Below are 19,767 nucleotides of genomic sequence, written 5' to 3'. Positions count from 1 at the left end.
TTTTTTTTTTTTTTTGAGATGAAGTTTCCCTCTTGTTGCCCAGGCTGGAGTGCAATGGCACGATATCGTCTAGCCTCCTTTCTTTCTCCCAGGATAGGGGCATTCTCTGTGGCTCTCAGAATTGTCTGCCTGCAAACTCCAGTCACCCCGAGAAATGATGTGATGTCTCTGGACTAGACTTGGGTTCTGTTCCTCCACTAACAGTCTCTTGATTACCAATGTTCTTTTAATCAGTGCAGACTTGTGAACAAATCACTCCTGGAATGCTGACAAGCTCTTAAACAGAACAGGGTCACAGAGTGCTGGTGGTGACAATAAATCATCCCAGTGCCTCCCAACCAATTTCAATTCAACCTCAAGTCGCCTTTAATTCCAACAACTGCCACTTAGCGTAGACCACTGGGATATCCGCCTCCTCAGACCTTCAACTCTTGGTCTCTCCAGGAGGTGTCTGCAGCTGCTGGGCAGTGGATGCAATGAGACGACGCCATGACCATAACCGATTGCTTTGTTGGGAGGTGCCATCCTTCCCCAGGACAGGGGCAGAGCAATCAATCAGTAATCAGCTGTCTGTCCCATGATTAAGACATGCTCTGTGCTGGTTATAGCACTCTGAGCAACCACAGAACTGACTGGGCTTCCTGATACAAGGTCCCAGCTAGACTCAGCTTTTGAAAAGTCGTGTTTCAGACTTTGGAAATGCAAAAGCCTCTTTCTCTGCTTGGCAACAATCTTTCTAATCCTACTCAGAGTTCTTTCTGGCTATAATTCTTCCTTTCATGTTCACAGCCAAGACTTCTCTCAAACATAACACTTAATGACAGCTCAAGGGACAGTCTCTAGGATGGCAAAACTCTCCATTTGACAGAAGAAACTGTCAGGATTTACTCACATAATTTCCAAAGTACTAATTTGCACAATGCAGAAAATTAATGTTTTGAGCTCAAACCACTGTAGCATTTATTTACATGACCATGTAAGATTAAGCTGGTTCATGTACACACTCCTCCTTCAGACCTTAGCAACTGAAGCACTTTGAGCATATGTCTGTGTGTGCATGTTGCTTTTCATCTCTGCCATGTCAAAGCACCCTGTTTCCCTACAGCCTAGCAGCCTACTCAGGCTACAACGGGTATTCCAAAAGTTAGATAATGTCAGACCACTGTGATTTAAAAAGCACTTCCAAAGCAAGAACTCAGCTACTTTCACACCCACATTCACAGCAGCATTATGCTCAATAGCCAAAAGGTAGAAGAATAAACAAAATGTGGTATGACCATGCAACGAAATACTGTCCGGCTTTAAAAAGGAACAAAATACGAATATATGCCAGCACATGATTGAACCTTGATAACATTATGCTAAGTGAAATAAGCCAGACACAAAAGGACTAATGTATGATTCCACTTGTAGGGGGTACCTAGAATAGGCAAATTCAGAGAGATTACCAGGAGCTGGAGGAAGGGAGAATGGAGACTTACTGTTTAATGGGTAAAGAATTTCTATTTGGGATGATAAAATTCTGGAAATAGATGGTGGTGATGGATGTAAACATTGTGAATGTACCAAATGCCACTAAATTGTACACTTAAAATGGTTGAAATGGTAAACTGTATGCTATGTGTATTTTATGACAAAATTATAAAAAATTTCCCCATATCTCATATATGTTTACTAATGTGATGATCTGCCTTCACTAAATTTCCAACATGACTAATAATAACTACTTTGTTCAGTCTCTGGAGTTCAAAGAGGTTTCTTGCCTTTTGTTTTGCCCAGAATAACTACTCTGTTTCTAAAAGAAGTAGTACACTGTGTCTGTGATATCTTACTGCCTAAAACATGGACAGAATCTTGAAACTCGGTCAAAGGAGAGATCCTGCTTTCACACTCTCATTTCCGGTAGAACAAGAGGTTAATTGTGGAGCAGCTGTCTTAGCCATTCAATATAGGCATAGTACATGGTCTAAGGAGGCCGAGGCCACAGTCCACAAATGGCTTCTGACCTGGGCCATGGCCATGCCTCAGTTTGGGGCTCAGAGTAAATATGCTACCAATGAAATGCTAGAAAAGAAGGAGTCACATTATGGTAAAGCCATTTATTAATGCATGTTTGCAGCCAATAAGATAGTTCATAAAAAGTTGAATAATATGGGGACGAGGCTTACGCCGTAATAGTAAAAAAAGCTGGAAGAAAATATACCAAAATGTTGGATGATTATCAGCAGGCTGTAGTATTAAAGGGGATTATTTCCTTTCATTCTTTTGTATTTTCCAGTGAGCCCTTCCTATCTTTCCTGATTTTGTAACAGGTCAATGGTTCTCCAAGTGTGGTACCCAGATGGGCAACACCAGCATCACCTAGGAACTTATGAGAAATGCAAATTTGGGAGGGTCCCTCCAAGACTCCTTCTGAATCAGAAACTCCAGAGTGGAGTCCAGCAATGTGTGCTTTAACAAGCCTTACAGGCAATTCTCAGACACCCTCAAGTTAGAGAAGCACTGTTATGGAATAAAAGGTTTTTTTCATCTGTTTGTTTAGTACAAATGCCTTCAACTGTATTCGCCATTTCCCAAATCATATAAGAACAAATACTGAAACTTGCTTTTGAAAAATTCTTAGTGAACAGGTTGTATCTTATTACTTAGCAGATAATTAAAGTCCTCCAGACAATGCAACCCTGGAGGCAGAAGATTTTGCCTGGATAATCAATGAACCCCTATGAATCAAGACTCAATTTACTCCTGCACTTGGTAAAGGAAGAGAGAAAGAGGGGACTAGGGAAGGTCCAGGCAGGTTCTTGTTTCCCTAAGCTCCAAAATCGTCTGAAAGACCAAACCCCATGGTGACGTATATCTTAGTCGATGGGGCTCAGGGCTCCGCATGGAAGCCTGATGCTATCTTGGCAGCTTGCGGCTCAACTAACGTCTTCTTTCTATTGTAGGTGATGATAGAAGGGAACTGTCCAATTAGAGATGGACTAGACAGACATGAAACAAAGTGACTGCCCCGGGCTGGCAGAAGGGCCTGCTCTTACCAACTGTAACCAAGACAATGTCAAAGAGCTTCAGCTTTAAAAGTGTGGAATGAAAGCTGACCCAGGGACTATGAGGCCATTTCGTTCTACTCCATCAAAATAAAGGTTTCGTAGAGAAAAGGGGGAAAAAGAGACAGCATTCTGATCCTAAAGCATGCTTAGTTATTGCAAGATCTAGTCTTTAACAAACTTCTCTGGCCTGTAGTTGTGTCGACTGCTCTGAGCCCACCCTAGCCCAGCCCCTATCATGAAGACTGAGGAGTGAAGACACAGACGGGGCCTGCCTTGGCCAATTCATGCCATCACAGGGAACTGTTTTCTGAGGAGCTTCAACAGATGCTAGGTTATCATGTACCTTTTGGCTTTACCTCTCCGCTTAAAAGACAAGATGTCCAAATACTGTGGGTTGAAAAATATTCTATCTAGTCTTCCCCATCCCCCATGAAAATTGCCTTTCTGATCCAGCAGGCCCTCAAAGCTTCTAAGAGTTTTGGTGGAGCACTGATTTCTGACACGTGATGTCAGCAGGGAAGGGGACAGCAACAGAGGTGGAGGAGGTGGGGGATGGTCACTGTCACTACAACATTCAGCAGAGTCAAGGGACACGGAGAATATGAGGACACTCTACCCAGTACTGGGAATCTAAAGACACAACCAGGTCAACATCCAGAGTTTTAGAGGCACCTTGGTAACTTTTCCTCCACAGTGGACAGAGGGCTCTCAGGGAGAGGCGTGAAGGCTGCCACCCAGGCTTGACACCCAGCAGTCTTGCTGCCAGTGGGAGGAGTTCCAGCCAGGAAGGCCAGGGCACCTGGAAGGCTTTACCTCCATGATGGGACTGGATGCCAGCACCTTCTCTTCGATGTTGGTTTCACTGGCCGAGCCACCAACGGTGGCAAAATAGCGCATAGCATACTTGGCTGACACCGTCTTCCCAGCTCCAGACTCCCCACTGACTATGATGGACTGATTCTTCTCATCTCTGGAAGGAAAAAAGCTCTGGTAAGTCACTGGCCATGGAAAGGCTCTGCTGCCATCCAGGGACTCTGTCTGACAAGGGCCTGAGCCTCACCGGGAACATCTCTCCCACTTTAATGGATAAACGCAGAGGAACAGTGTAGAAATAGTCTGCCCTCCCCAACACCTGCATACATCCTGAAAGTGGGAGGAAGAAAGCAATTCTACCAGGGCAGATACCTTCATTTACGGCCTAGAGCAAGAGTGGTACAGACAACTGGCCACTCTCCCGAGTTCCCTCTGGGTGCAGTGCTCTTAGATCGCTCCCTTACATACATCCTTTAAGAATTCACAAGCACACATAGACCAGGCGTGGTGGCTCACGCCTGTAATCCCAGCACTTTGGGAGGCAGAGGTGGTGAGTCACAAGGTCAGGAGATCGAGGCCATCCTGGCTAACATGGTGAAACCCTGTCTCTACTGCGGGGGGAAACAAAACCAAACCAAACAAAAAAAACCAAACACATGAAATTAACTGGGCGTGGTGGCATGCACCTGTAGTCCCAGCTACTTGGGAGGCTGAGGCAGGAGGATCGCCTGAATCTAGGAGGCAGAGGTTGCAGTGAGCCGAGGTCATGCCACTGCACTCCAGCCTGGGCAACAGAGCAAAACTTTGTCTCAAAAAAAAAAAAAAAAAAAAAAGAATTCACAAGCACACACTTTCAGTTATATCATCTCCCCTTTGTTTCTCTAACATTCCCATCTTGCGTCACTTTATACATTACAATTTCTTCAAAAACATGGATCTTTTCTTCTCCTTCTGCATTTGAGCCTAGCATGCCAGTAGACACAGTTTTGAACATTTTTGTTCACATAGGTAGGTCACAAAGGGTGTGCTATTAGCCACCAGGGTAATCTTGCCTCAAATTTCTCAGAACTTTGATAAAACTATCAATTTCACTAAGTGGAATCTGAGTCAGAACAGAGGGCAGAAAGAAGATACTCTACATCAGATAGAAACACCTCTATTTATCCCTTTAGAACAGGTGGTAGGAAGACAGACAAGCAATGAAAAGAACAGCTCAGTGGGTATCCAAGGAACATGGATGTCCCTAGCAAGCCATAGAAGCTGGTATAAGGAGGGCCAGGCTGGTGCCAAGAAACCCAAGTTCTAAACCTGTCTTCATTTGGAAAAGAAGGGGGTTAGATTAGATGTATGCTCAAAAGCAGGGAGTAAGGAAAAATGTTTGGGCCACAGTTTTGGGAAATGGTTTGTAAGGGCTGCATTCCATCACCCACCTCCGGATTCACAAACCCATTGTCAAGAGGTCAGGCACTCTGCTTTCACTCTCCAGTGTCTGTAACTGTGCCTGGCACAAAGTACAAACTCAATATATATCACTAAACCAGAAGCAACTTAGCTCTCAACTAATCTAACTCCCATCTTTTCTAAATGAAGACAGGTTTAGAACTTGGGTCCCCTGGCATCAGCCTGGCCCTCTTTACACCAGCTCCCATAGCTTCCTAGGCAGAGTGGGCTAGAAAAGAATAAAGAAGTACCACAGGGGCCTGCCCCGCCTTGCTAACTGTCAACATGAGTAGGCTGTAGCTTATTGGCACAGGTGAATGAATGTCAGCTTCTCTTCTGATCAGGGCTAACAGATGGAAATGTGGTGCGATGATAGAAGGGAACGGTCCAATTAGGAAAAGAAGTAGGCTGGAGGTGGGAGCTGAAGGCAGTCATGAGGTAGCTGACATGAAAAAAACCTTTACCATGAGCTCCTCTTCAAGGTCAGCAAGAAGTGCCCCAGCTCACACAAACGGTTGGTCAGCAATGGGGACAGACCTGAGTGGATGTGGGTATCTAGCAGACACTGTTGAGAAGACAAGGCTGAAAAAAACATATCTTTCAAATTTGATACACAACCAACTACTTGAAAATGTGTGTTGAATCCTATCCAGTATTTGGGGACTGGAATTACCAGTGTCTCTCTGAGATCCCTTGTAGTTCTAGGACATGATTGTAGTCAGAGCATCTCCTTGCTGCTGTGAAATCTCGACATTGAAATGCAGCCTCTAAAGCAGCCTGGGGATGTTTATATTGCCTCTTCTCATTTATTTTATAACACATCCCTAAACCTAGAGGATAATGACAGGTGTCACCTCTAATCTTAATATCTTCATTATCAAGTCCTTAGAGAACTGCTCAAAGCACAACCATCCCAGGCAACTAGGAACATCACAAGTTTGGTGTTGTACCTCTGTAAAAGAGAAGTTTGATACCATCTTTAAAACTTCTTGGGTATCTGCAATAAAGAGAACTAGATTATAGCAGCCACACCCAAAAGTGTAGTTATGTCCAAATTTGTGTGTTTAGCCCCAGATAAATGGATAAGTTTAGAACATGTCTAAGCCTTGATCATCATCAAAGAACCAGTTAGAATGCAGAAGTATATACTATCTCGAGTACTTAATGAAGATCCCAGGGAAGCAACACACAGATGCCAGGAGAGAATGAATCTCATCAGTGGAGGAGGGGAGATGGGTAAGTGCTGCCAGGCTCCTACATCAACACAGCACACACAGGACGCTGGACTACAAGGAGACCCAGGTGACAGGTTACACTCGGCAAAGATAAATGAGGCACACACCAGCAATACTTGTCATTGTTCAACTACGGCGTCAGTAAGGGAATTCCCCTGCATATCACTGGGGAGTGACTGGAAAGTCATGCCCTTTTCAGGAAAGAGCAACTCATACAAGACATGGGGAAAAAGTGGGCTCTTCTTGGGGGGTAAGTGGCCAGGAATCAAAAAGGGGGAGTAGGTCACGTGACAAGTGTCAAGAATTCAAAAAGAAGGAATCAAGGCAATAGAACAGTAAAACTGGCAGAATGCAAAAGGCAAATTTTGGTGTTCTGATGAAAATGGACACACATGGCTAATAAATTATCAAGAGTTATTAAAAAAAACTCAAGTTTAAAAAACCTTTACACTTGAGGCTCTTCTGGGAAACAAGTCTTGGAAATCACCAATAGTGCTAATTCTGCCTAACTTCACGGATGTTAGATCTGATGCTGACATGTAGGCTAAAGTCAGATAAACTCACTTCTTAGACCAACAAGCACCATTCAACAGCTTCCCTAATTCAGAGGTAAAATGTCTGGAAAAATTGATGATTTTTACTTAGCTTTATTACACTTCTTTTGCACATACGAGGGACTCCCCTCCCTAGCCTAAGGTAGGGCTGGGCATGTGCCTGTAGTCCCAGGTATTCAGGAGGCTGAGGCAGGAGGATTGCATGAGCCCCTAAGTTCAAAGGCTATGATAAGCTATGATCGCACCACTGGGCAACAGAGCAAGACTTCAAGTCTTAAAAAAAAAATAGAGCAGGGCTAGGTGCACATTAGGCATATACACTCTATTCTGTAACAGCCCGTAAAGTGCAGCGTGCAGCAGCTCTCCCACTGTGTTGTATGTATGTATCCAGTTTCCTGGAGCGGGAACCCCAAAAATGGACATTAAAGACAGACTTGAATTTGAACCTTGGTTGCACCACTGATTAGCTGTCTGACTTTGGACAAAGTAGTTAACTTATTTGACCTTCAGATTATCTCAGTTCAGTCTGTTAGAACTCTGATCCCTGAAGCTCAAGCTCTTCTAAGTAGTCACCATGATTAAGATACCTAGGTCTCTAATTCATTCCAATACTCTCGCCAGATTAAATTGCTAAAGCACAGTTTTAATCATGTTTTTCCCACTCAAAAAAGTTAAATAACTACTCATTGCTTACCAAATCAAGTAGAAGCTTTTTAGTTGAACATGTAAACCCTTCTACAATGCATAACCCTAATGCTAAAACCCTTGATAAGTATGGGGTTTTGTGAAAAGGACCCTGGGATTGTAATCTAAAGGATCTGTCCTGAGTTCTGGCTCTGCTGCCAACAAACTCATGGTAAGCCACTTACCCACATTATAGAGAATACCTCCCCATATTATATATTTGCTGTAAGATTGTGAGATGATCTCTATATATTTTTGTTTGTTTTTCTATACAGGATCTCACTCTGTCACCCAGGCTGGAGTACAGTGGCACAATCATAGCTCACTGCAGCCTCAACTTAATGGGCTCTGGCAATCCTCCAACCACAGCTTCCCAAGTAGCTGGTATTATAGGCATAGGCCACCACATCTGGCTAATTTTTCTACTTTTTGTAGGGATGGGGTTTTGTCGTGTTGCTCAGACTGGTCTTGAACTCCTGAGCTCAATCTGCCCACCCTGACCTCCCAAAGTGCTAGAATTACAGGCATGAATCACCACCCAGCCTATATTTCTTATAAAATGATGGTATCGAGGTTCAGGTGAACAGGACTACTTGTCTTTGATGACCACACACTTTCCCACCACTGCCATTTCTGGTATTCCCTCTACCTGAGGTAACCTTCAATATATATATGCTTCGATACAGTCCTGTCCATGTCCAATACCTGGACAGTCTGCCCTGACTCCCCACCCAGGCATCCCAGAAGGCAATTATTTCCCCCAGCTTGTAAAGTCCCCCATTACTTGCTTTTCCTCCTCTTAAGACCTTGTCATATTTTGCCTTCTTTTGAATTCAGTCCCGGTGAGGTCATTTCATTTGCTCTGTGACTTTGGGTGGCTTCTGTTTTCTGGCCCTCCATCTTTTCATCTCTAAAGTAAAAGGCTTTAATCATGTTTTTCCCACTCAAACAAGTTAAATAACTACTCATTGCTGGACTTCCCAAGTGATACTGCCTACCTTTGACATTTGATGATCCTCTAACTAAAATCCTAACAGGAAGTAGGGGTAGGGAAAAGCTTAGTTTCAAACTGTGGCTATTTAGGGCTCATTAAGGGGGAGATGTTTATAAGTACAAAATCTGACCCAATGTCCTTCAAAAATATAACCTATGTGTGGCTCCATCCATTCACCCCAGTGACTTGGCTGCCAACTTGCATCAATCTGCTTTTCAATAAAGCCCCCTCTCCTGAGCCCAGTGAAATTCCTTTCATTTAGAAGAAGTAAACCATTGGCAAGGAATGTAGTACTCAGCCATGATTCAGGTCCACACAGTCTTCAGAAAGTTAAACAGCTAAAGGACCTTGAAGGACTCAGACAAGTGTACCAGAGCCTGAGGTAAGAAACTCAGCCATTCTGCAGCTTCCAGGCAAAACACCCCACAACCAACACATCCACACACACACCACCTCCCCAGTTCACACTGGCCCCCTTCTGTGACACCTGGGAGGCAAGACTTAGCTTCTGCTAAACTACCCTAACTCCCCCTAGAAGTTTCCCACCAAACCACTGCAGTGCTTTAGGCTGATGAGCAAGATCAACCCCTTCCTCTCCATTTCTGGGTGGGGCCACGTGGTAGAGAGGGTGAGGCAGGTGGCTGGCAGGGCACCCAAGGTCACTCTGCTCAAAGGAGGGGCCTGCTGATCAGCCAGGGAGTTCTGTTTTGAGAAATCCCACTAACTGTTATCTTGTTCGGGTTTCCTGAGGGGCGTAATTTGTCACCTGTGGTCTCCCAATTAGCTATACGTACACAGAACCCACAGGGCAGCACCACTCAAAGCATCTCAGAGATGACGAAGCATCCCCAGGAAAGCTCCAGAGGCTTCACTCCCCAGCAACCAGCTTGGCTGTGACCAGTGAGGCCAAGTGTCCCACTGGAGACCTGTGGTATCCTCCCTCCTCAAACACCAGGTTCTATCAGCCACACTCAGTTCACACGTCACTAAATGAGGGCTTGCTATGGGCAGGCTCTGTGCTTTCACCTTGAATTCCCAGGGTTCCTGGCATCCAAGCCTATCCCTGGCGCTTGCTCTATGTAAGTGGCACCAGTATCTACTCATTCACTCCAGCCAGAAACCTAAGAGTCACCGGGGATTTCAGCACATCCTATTGAACTTCTCTCCAGGGCGTAGTCTGTTTCCTCCTCCGTACCTTTTAGTCCACACCATCATCATCTCTGGCATACATTACAATAGCACTCTCCTCCTCCTCTAACATGTCCTTCTTATGAAATGTTCTGAAAATGAACATCGGACCATACTTCTCCCTTGCTTTAAGCCTTCCAATGGCATCCCTCTGCCCTCTAAATAAGACCCACATCCACTGTGTTCAAGGCCCTGGGGGACCAAGCACCTCTCTCCAGCTTCAGTGCATGCCACCCTTCTACTGGATATGTTCAAGCCACACAGGGCTTCTTTCTTTATTCTCTCCCATGTTGCAGTGGCCTGAAGCTGTCCCAGTTCAAACTGGTAATCCCCTTCTTTGATCTCACAGCTCTTAATGCCTGGTACTCAATCACATCCATAACTGCTGTTTAATGTAATTAACTAACCATTTACTTACATCATGCTCAAATAGTTTATGAGACTCTTAGCATATAGCCTTTGCTTAAGATACATAAGATGACTGGATGCCAGTCTTCCCATTTTAAATAAGAGAAAATAGAAGTTTGGAAAGGTCAAGTGATACACCCAGAATTCCTTAGCTAGTGAGACACTGAGCCCAGATTCAAACTCAGGCTTCCATCTCCTTGCACAATTTTCCACCGGGTTATGCTGTATTATCATTACACTCCTGTATCTCTGTATTATCATTACACTCCTTCCTGTATAATAAAGCAGCCTTTAACAAATCCCTCCATAATAAAATTAGCCTCAGTATAAGATTAAAACATATTGGGGTCATCAGTGCTGGCTGGCTTGACATCACTTCTCTAGAAGGCCCCCACGACTCGCCCTTAACCCTCCTACCTTCATAGCGCTCACTATACAGTGTACTAACATTTTCCTCATCTACTTAGTTTTCCTCCCACCCTGGTCTCCCCACTAGAACCTAAATCCTGTGATAGTCAATTTTAAGAGGAAGTCCTTAGCAAGGACTGTCATGTATAGCAGTACAGGCTTAGCCTAGCGTCTGGAGCTCCCTTCGAGTTGTACAAGTTACTGCCTGTAAACTTGGTCATCCCCGCCCTATGCTCAGCCTTCCATGATTCACCCACAGGAAGGGGACTGATGGGTGTGTGTGTGGGAAATGGGAGGGAGCTGAGCCTTCGACAGGTACAACTCTATATACCTGAATTGGAAACTCCCTGAGAGGATGCAGAGGTGGGAACAACACTCACTTAGGCCTGACACACACCGTGGTTGCAAAACAGGAAGAAGGGGAAGCCTGGCTTGCCAAGCCACCACAGAAAGGACATCCCATCTCCAAACCAGTCATGAAGCCCCTCTATATCATTTCATCCTCTGTGACAAATTGTCTGAAGATTTAGGTGTGTCAACAGAATATATTCTGTTCATTAATGGGATAATCAATCTATTGCTTTTTGTCTAGGTCTACACACTCTAATCACATGGTCAACACCATCACCAAAACACAGATCACCGACAATGGTTTTAAAAAAGGACTATGCTAGAGAATAGAATACATAGAATTTTAAAATAATTTCTGTCCAACAAAGATATTTGTAGAAGTACCATGGGACAGTACTAATACTTGGAAGACAGGGTAGAAATATACAGTGACAATGAGTCTTGGAAACACTGATGACTTAAAATGGTAACAGTATATACGGGCCCAGCGCAATGGCTCACATCTGTAATCACAGCACTTTGGGAGGCTGAGTCAGGCGGATCACTTGAGGTCAGGAGTTTGAGACCACCCTGGCCGACATGGTGAAACCCCATCTCTACTGAAAATACAAAAATTAGCTGGGTGTGGTGGTAGGTGCTTGTAATCCCAGCTACTTGGGAGGGTGAAGCAGGTGAATCACTTGAGCCCGGGAGGCGGAGGTTGCAGTGAGTCGAGATTGCGCCAGTGTACTCCAACCTGGGCGACAGAGCAAGACTGTCTCAAACAACAACAACAACAACTACATATGGTATATTTTCATGATAAAGTCAAACAAATGAAATGAAACATAATACTAAGAGATACAAACACACAAAACTATATTAATGTAAAAAACCTATTACAGTGGGGAAAGTTAGATAGGAGGAAGAGTCCAGTGGAAAGAAAAATCAGATTGGGGGAACAAAAGGTTATGTGGAGAGAGAAGAGTAAGGTTGGTGAACAGAGGTAGATTAAGGCAGAGGTCAAGTCAGGTGAGAAGGGATATGGAAAATTACCATAAGTCAGATTTGGGCTCAAAACAGAGTCACATAATTACAATTACTCTAACATTCAAGGGCTTCCTCCCAAGGATGGGAACAATATAAAAAACATTTCTGGTGCAAGAAGGGGCTGGGCCGGAACACTCTAAGCAAGAGAGTCTACCAACCCTTCCAACAAGGCAGCCAGGCCTGAAAGTGGGAAGGAGATGTGTCTCAGGCACCGGGAGACAGGGCACTTCTATGAGCGGTTCTCCAGCCCCACGGGCTGAGCAGGTTCTGGGTTCCTGGGGTGAAAATGGCAGAGGGATGTCGCCATGCAGTCTGCCACGAGGTGCTGACATTTTACTCTACCATACCCTCCCTACCACAGCAGGGCACCACTCAGCCACAGCCCAGAACTGAAGCCAAGCCATTCAGGAAGGCTGTCATGAATATTCACTGGAAACTGCGTAATTGGCATTTGGCAGGTAGAGTCCCAAGTGTCTACTTGGTAAGATGAAAATGACCCTTCTGATAGTGTAAGAGATAAGTACTTAGTACATTTAATATCCAATATCATTTTCCCACTTCAGTTAAACAGTGGCCCTTGGAGTGCTAAGTGCTATTTATAAGCCTCTCAGGTGTAGTGTGATATAGGCAGCAGCGAAATGAATCTGTCCCTTCCTCTTGCTGGCTGTTCCCGAGTGGGGCTGTCTCCAGCTCACATGAGATATTATCACAGAAAGAACCCGGGGAGTGCCACCCAGCCCACCCCACGAAGGGCCAGAGGGAGACAGAGAACTGGTTAGGGCACTCCTCGGTGTAAAAGGGAATGTGCTAATTCCCTTGCTCTTAAAATAAGGGGCTGGAAGATTATCCCTAGGATCTCCTGCTACTCCCATATTCTGTGATTCCAGATCCAGATTACACTGGAGCTGTGTGATACATTCCATATCAACTGAAGTTTATAGAACTGCTAATGTCCAAAATGCACTGGAATTCAGAAAGCTGGTTTAGATGAAAGTGAACAACAAAGGCACGTGTTTCCTGTGATTTTATGCTTTACAGACTTATTCTACTGTTGTCATTAGCTAGTGGTGAACTATGATATACACATAGAATGTGTAGCCTGTCAGACCAAATAAACATCACTTTTCATATTCACTTATTTCACTTGTTCTTGGAAACTATTTTGCAGCGAGGGAGTATATTCAAGTAAATTCAAGTAAAATGACTTTTCCTTGGCCGGTAGTACAGCTAGCATTTCAGCCAGCTGCATGTGAGTCCCTCATTCTGAAACCCAACCTTTCTCTATACCACACTGTCTCTTTGGCATGCCACCAGTAAGATACAAGTCTTGTATTTTTCCTTTGATAGATATTGCTTCATCCATTCTTTTTTTTTTTTTAATTAGAGCATCTTTGAAGGTCAATGTCAGCACCTTCCTCACTTCTCCAGGTGGCCTCTGAGGTGATCTCCTCTTCCTTTGTGATTATAACTGCTGCCCACAAGTTGTCCACACTGGTATCTCCCCAACCCAGATACTTCCTCTGAGAGCCAAACACATATGCCCAACTGCCCACTGGACAACGACACATGGAGGGTGCACAGGTGCTCAAGGCCTGCACGTCCAAAACAGCACTCTTCAACTCCCCACCCATCTGTTCCTCATCCTGCCTTCCCGAGGGATGGCTCAGCAATGAGCAGGGAACCTAGGAACTGCCCATGACTCCTTTCTCTCCTTTACTCCATGAGGCCAAGCCTCCTGTACTGCTTTGAATTCTTTTCTACTCCACTCCACGAAGCCCTGTTCCTCCTCCTTTTCCTCCTAGACGCTACCACAGCAGAACTGGTCTTCCCATGACAATTCTATCCCCTACTCAATCCATTTCCCCTCATTGCTGCTGGAGACATATTTCCAAAACACTCATCTGAGTGTGTCCAGGCCCTGCTTAGCACCCTTGCACCAGACCCTGTAGTATGGTGGGTATAGTTAGGACCTGTAGCATTCCAGGCCCTGCACGAGCTATTCCCAGAGACCATTCCAAGCAGAGGTGCCAGGCTGTACAAAGAATGGGACAGCACAGGTAGTGTTCAGGGAAGAGGCAATGCTGACTGCAGAACCATTATTTGCTCATCATAGAGTGGTTTCAACCCTGGATGTATATTAAGAAGTGCTTGTGGAGCTTAGGAAACTACTTCTGCTGGATCTCATGCCAGACCAATTAGATCACAGTCTCTGAGGGTGAGGTCCAGATATTTGTTTTTAAAATTCCACAAGTGTTTCTAATATTCTACTAGAACATGAGTTCTGCTAGGGTTAAGAAGCACTGCTACAGACTCAGCTTTATGAAATGGGTCACTACATAAACATGTTCAGGTACTGGGAGCAATTCAAATACCTTGTAACTTGTTCCTGGTCAACATTAGCCTAATACAATGTATCACTGAATTGAAAGATGAGCTCGAAGAAACTAAATAGCCTTTAATTTATGAATGTATTAACTGCTCTTCCTGGCTGAAGACAACAGAAACCTTTATTAATCCCAAGTTTCAGCTACTCGCTGATGATAAATCACCTAGAAATACAAACAGTTTCCTCATTCACTGGACTTACATTGTTGACAGCCATACAGTTGAAATAATGATGTAGACTGGTCAGTTTTGGATGTCAGTCACATAGATGCACATGCATTAAGTTTCAAGTGCAAATCCTGTTTATCCCCCAGGCCCAATTCAAAGGCCATCCTAGAAAACCTGCCCTGAGAAGTCACCTGGAAGAAAGTGCTTCCCCCTCCAGGGAACTATTGCTCGGCACCTGGGTGTCCCTTCTGTGGCTTCTACCTTCTCTTCTCCTGGGTGACACTGACTGCAAAGCAGCTGAATGGTTTGTTGAAAGCCATGCTGCAAATTCAGAGCCCAAAGTGGACAAAGGTCAGCATTTCTTCCTCCTCCCATGCAAGGGCCCTTCAAACACATCATGCGTCCAACCACAGGAGAGGCTGCTTCATAAACAATGTGCTTCAGACTGAAGGCATTCCAGCAAAGACATAATCCACCCATGGCTTAGCAGATAATTCATGTAACTGTGGAACTCAGAGCAAGCACACAGCGAGCGCTGGCTGTACTTACTGAAAGCACTTTTTTATTCATAAGTCTCTTTAGTACAATGTCCTGAAGTCTGTGGATCCCGGGATACAAATGAATTATAACCATAAGGTCACTAAACACATCTGAGCCCTTGAAAGACAGACTCACTTTAGTGGGCCAGAAAAGATCCAATAATGGAAAACAAATCAATCATTCATTAGGCTGGCAGGAAAACTTGCTGACCTCAGAAACATCTCTAACAAAACTAAAATTGAAGAATACTACCCACTTCGTTCAGCCACACCAGTCTTGGATTGGGAACATCTGGGAAATTCTGGCCTACAGGTCTGAGTATGCCAACTCCATGCCTCCACACAGCACCTCAGGCTTCTGAGGCATCCCTTTCAATTGCACCTATACCCTGAGATTTTAAGATGACAAATGACACCATTTCAATAGATGAGAAAATGACACTTACGTCAAGCACTGAACTTCTGCAATAGGAGCTTCAGGCCAAAAACAGCCAGCCCTCTTGAGAGAATCAGATTCCCTCAGTAACTTGGCCTCAGTAAGAGAGTAACCAAGATCTTGCTTATAGTAGTTCCAATGGATTACTCACCTCCCTGCCCTCTCTCAAGTATCCTTTTATACAGCAGATATAAGTGGGCAAGAGTTAGCAATAAAATAGTAGACTTAGGTAACACAGACAACCAAAACTCTCAATTATTATCAGTTGTACCCGACTTCAAGATGACATCCGAAATCTCCGTTTTCCCATCTGCTGACAACATGAGACAGGTCAGAAAACACTCGCATCACAGAGACAGTAACAGTAGACAGCCAAAGTGATTTATCCAAAGCTTGGGTTTCCCTGGCAGGACCCAGTGCTGCTACTTCTCCCTCCATTGACCAGCCCAGCAGAGAGGCTGGCAGGGAGAACTGCCCACAGGTTACAGCCCCAGGTGCCCCTGGATATGCTTACTGAGTCATCACAGACAAGAATCCAAGACACAGAGCTCTACTCCCAAGTCAGGAATCTTTGACCCCCTCAGTTGTAGTCAATTTCTCTAGCTTCTTCCTTCAAACTCTTTACTTAAAAAAGTAGTAAAACCAGGCTACATCATAAAAATGACATTGAGGTGGCCAGTGTTAGGAAGAGAAACCCAGGGCCCAAAGAGCTCACAGATAAGAGAAGCAGAAGCAGAAAAACTTGTTGACTACTAAATACTTTGTTTTACAAATGTCTACATTAAAAAGTCTCAAAATTACAGAGAAAATGGATGAGAAAAAAAAAAAAAAAAAACTATGGGTATGGTTAACTCACAACAGAAGCTATACAGTTATTTATTGATAATGCAGTGGTCTTCTTTAAAAAGACTTTGAAGGGGCATTTCCAACTCAGGCAAGTTATTTTATTTCTGTAAAACTTGGTTTCCTCATTTGTAAGAGAAACTATTAATGATCCCCCAACTCTCTCATTATGGGTTGTGGTGAGGTGTGTAAGGTGCCATCAGATTGGGCGAGATACAGCCTACAATTTGGTGACATTAGTTCACTGTAATGTGGCACCTACCACCCTATCACCCACAGTAAATGAAGCCCAGTCTCTCCTTACAGATCCGTTAAAGCTTTCTAAGTGTCTCCACTCTACCATTCTGGTTAGATGAGGAGCCCAAAGGGGAAAGCTGTTATTTTACATGGAGTGTTCTCTCCCCCTGTAGGATGGGAAGGATGTCTGTTCTACCCAAGTACCTACAAACGTCTCAGCCCCAAGGGAATGAAGGTGGGGTTCAGCTGTTCCATCCATTAGGCAAGTTTTTACTGCACAGCTCCCTTGGGTAAAATTTTGAGCTGTGTAACTGAGTGTAAGAAAAGTGGTCCCTTGAGGAGCTGATGCTCAAGTAAGGGACCATGCCTAGCACATCTAAGACAAAGAGAAGCATCTGTGTGAAAATAGACTGTCAACAATCTGAGGGCTCAGAGAAGATGACGCTGGGGGAAGTCTCCTGGAATTTGGGGGTCTTGTTAGATTTCAAAATGTTAACAGCCCTAAGGTTGATCTTGACCAAGAATGAGAAGTTTGCACAGACAGAAGGGAAGTTGAAAGACAGGAATTCCCTCTGCAGTGGGTTCATGGGACAGGGCCCAGGGGGCTGAGCCAAAGACAGAAATGTGTGAGCTTTTTCTCTGGGAGAACTATTTTGGGTACAAACAAGTTCTTAACTATCTTGTGCACTAGAGAGAAATGAACCCCTCTGACCTAGTGAACTTCATTTTTGATCAAAAATTAAGCAATGGCTCTCCCCATGAGTAGGGGACTGCTTTACTGCAGATATTTGACCACTCCTTTGGCTGGGTAATGTAATTAAAGCAATCTTCAGGATCAGAATTTCTAGGATCAGAATTCACTTGCTTTGCTTAAATTTTTTCTTAAATTATTCTGGGTGCTCCTTTAATAATTTTAAATTTTGAAATCTGGATATTTTCAGTAATAGTTATAAGAAGTCCCTAACATTTGTAAAATCCCAAAAGGTGAAATTTTTTAGTGTTCTTTAGGGTTTTATTAGTGTCATTTATCAAAATCTACAGGCATTTTCAGTTTTAAGTTAAATATTCTGTTGGCACAGCAGGTGTGCCCAGGGCAAGGGAAGCCAGCTTCCTGGTAGTTGTCAATTATCTTCTTTGGGGACACATGAAGTCATGCCACATTATCTCATCCCAATACAGCTTCTAAGACCCCAGCCTTCTGTGCCATCAAAATGAGCAAGCACCTCCTCCAGGTGCCTGCAGTAACCCCTGCTGAATAAACAGCTCCTGTTGTAAGCAGCACATCCTGCCTGTTAGGAGCTCTCTGGTATGAGCACCGTGATTGCGCTCCATGGAATATTTGGTAAAAGCTGATATGGAACATATTAAGATTCTTGCTGCAACCAGAGTCACCTCTAGTCCTGGTCATCTTGAGCACTACGGGCTCCAAGACCAGGCTGGAAAGCCTACCTGGAAAACCTGATCAGCAATCACAATTTGGTGACACATTTTGCAGAGCCATCTTATAGATTCCCAACTGGTAGGGAAGGGACACAGGGAAAGGGCCAAAGATGGGAGGCATCAGACAGTAGGCAAGGACTTCAAGATCCCATAGGAAAGCATGATCAGAGTGCCGTGCAACCCAGAACTTGAGGACTCTGCTGGCCAGCTGACCAACTGTTTCATTAATCTCATTCTCTTTTTCTTTTGTGTGCCTTACTGTGCTTGACTCTCAATTCCACCAAAATATATATTAACCCGTGATCCAATCCTATGTGAACCCAGTTCCTAAAGGGTTTAAGCCTTCCTTTTACATGTAATAAAACTTAGAGTTTAAAGGCTGACATCTAATTTGGAGAAACCCCCTTTAAAATAAAAAGGTAGATTTATTTCCATATTGGTTAGCACGTGCAGTAACTGAATTCTTTAACATAATGTATATCTACAAAATACAAACCAATCCTCTTGGACAGGATTCTTTACAATGTGTATTATTCACATTTATCTCTGCCCTCATCCCACCTGTCGCAATCTCACTTTATCCAATCTTGGCTTAAATGATGCCATCTAAGAGACATTTTTCCTGTCAACCTTCTCTAAAACATCTTCTTCAAACCTGTTACTTTGCCTTATTTATGATGATATCTGAGATGCAATTCACGTATCATACAATTCACCCATTTAAAATATACAATTCAAAGGTGCTTACAGAGTTGTACAACCATCACAATAGAACATTTTCATCACCCCCAAGAGAAACCCCATACCCATCACCAGTTGCTTCTCTTTGCCTACCAATCCCCACAGCTTGCCCTAAACCAACCCCGACTCCCAGCCTGTGTCTACCCCCTACCCCAAATCTATCCTTCTTCCTACACTACCCCATCCCTAACTCCTAACCCCTAAAGCTACCTCTACTCCAAATTTAGCCCTACCCCCTTCACCCCATCTCCACCCCCCCTTTTAATTATACTTTAAGTTCTAGGGGTACATGTGCACAACATGCAGGCTTGTTACATATGTATACATGTGCCATGTTGGTGTGCTGCACCCATTAACTCGTCATTTACATTAGGTATATCGCCTAATGCTATCCCTCCCCGCTCCCACCTCCCTACAATAGGACCCAGTGGGTGATGTTCCCCTTCCTGTGTCCAAGTGTTCTCATTGTTCAATTCCCACCTATGAGTGAGAACATGCGGTGTTTGGTTTTCTGTTCTTGCGATAGTTTGCTGAGAATGATGGTTTCCGGCTGCATCCATGTCCCTACAAAGGACACGAACTCATCCTTTTTTATGGCTGCATAGTATTCCATGGTGTATATGTGCCACACTTTCTTAATTCCAGTCTGTCACTGATGGACATTTGGGTTGATTCCAAGTCTTTGCTATTGTGAATAGTGCTGCAATAAACATACGTGTGCATGTGTCTTTATAGCAGCATGATTTATAATCCTTTGGGTATATACCCAGTAATGGGATGGCTGGGTCATATGGTACTTCTAGTTCTAGATCTTTGAGGAATCA

The 19,767-nt window shown here is 44.1% G+C and overlaps 1 protein-coding gene across 1 annotated transcript in view; it reads right to left on the bottom strand.

The window, feature by feature from the left end:
- MYO5B (myosin VB) overlaps positions 1-19,767 on the bottom strand; it is a 284,042-nt gene that overhangs the window by 180,554 nt on the left and 83,721 nt on the right. Inside the window, 1 exon segment of the mRNA XM_017888643.1 lies at positions 3,864-4,020. Within this exon segment, the coding sequence (XP_017744132.1) occupies positions 3,864-4,020 (157 nt within the window).

This window comes from Rhinopithecus bieti, unplaced genomic scaffold (genome assembly GCF_001698545.2).
Source record: "Rhinopithecus bieti isolate Rb0 unplaced genomic scaffold, ASM169854v2 scaffold_18295, whole genome shotgun sequence".
NCBI classification, from domain to species: Eukaryota; Metazoa; Chordata; class Mammalia; order Primates; family Cercopithecidae; genus Rhinopithecus; species Rhinopithecus bieti.
The sequence above is the reverse complement of the archived record's forward strand: the minus strand, read 5'-3'. Positions and strand labels throughout refer to the sequence as shown.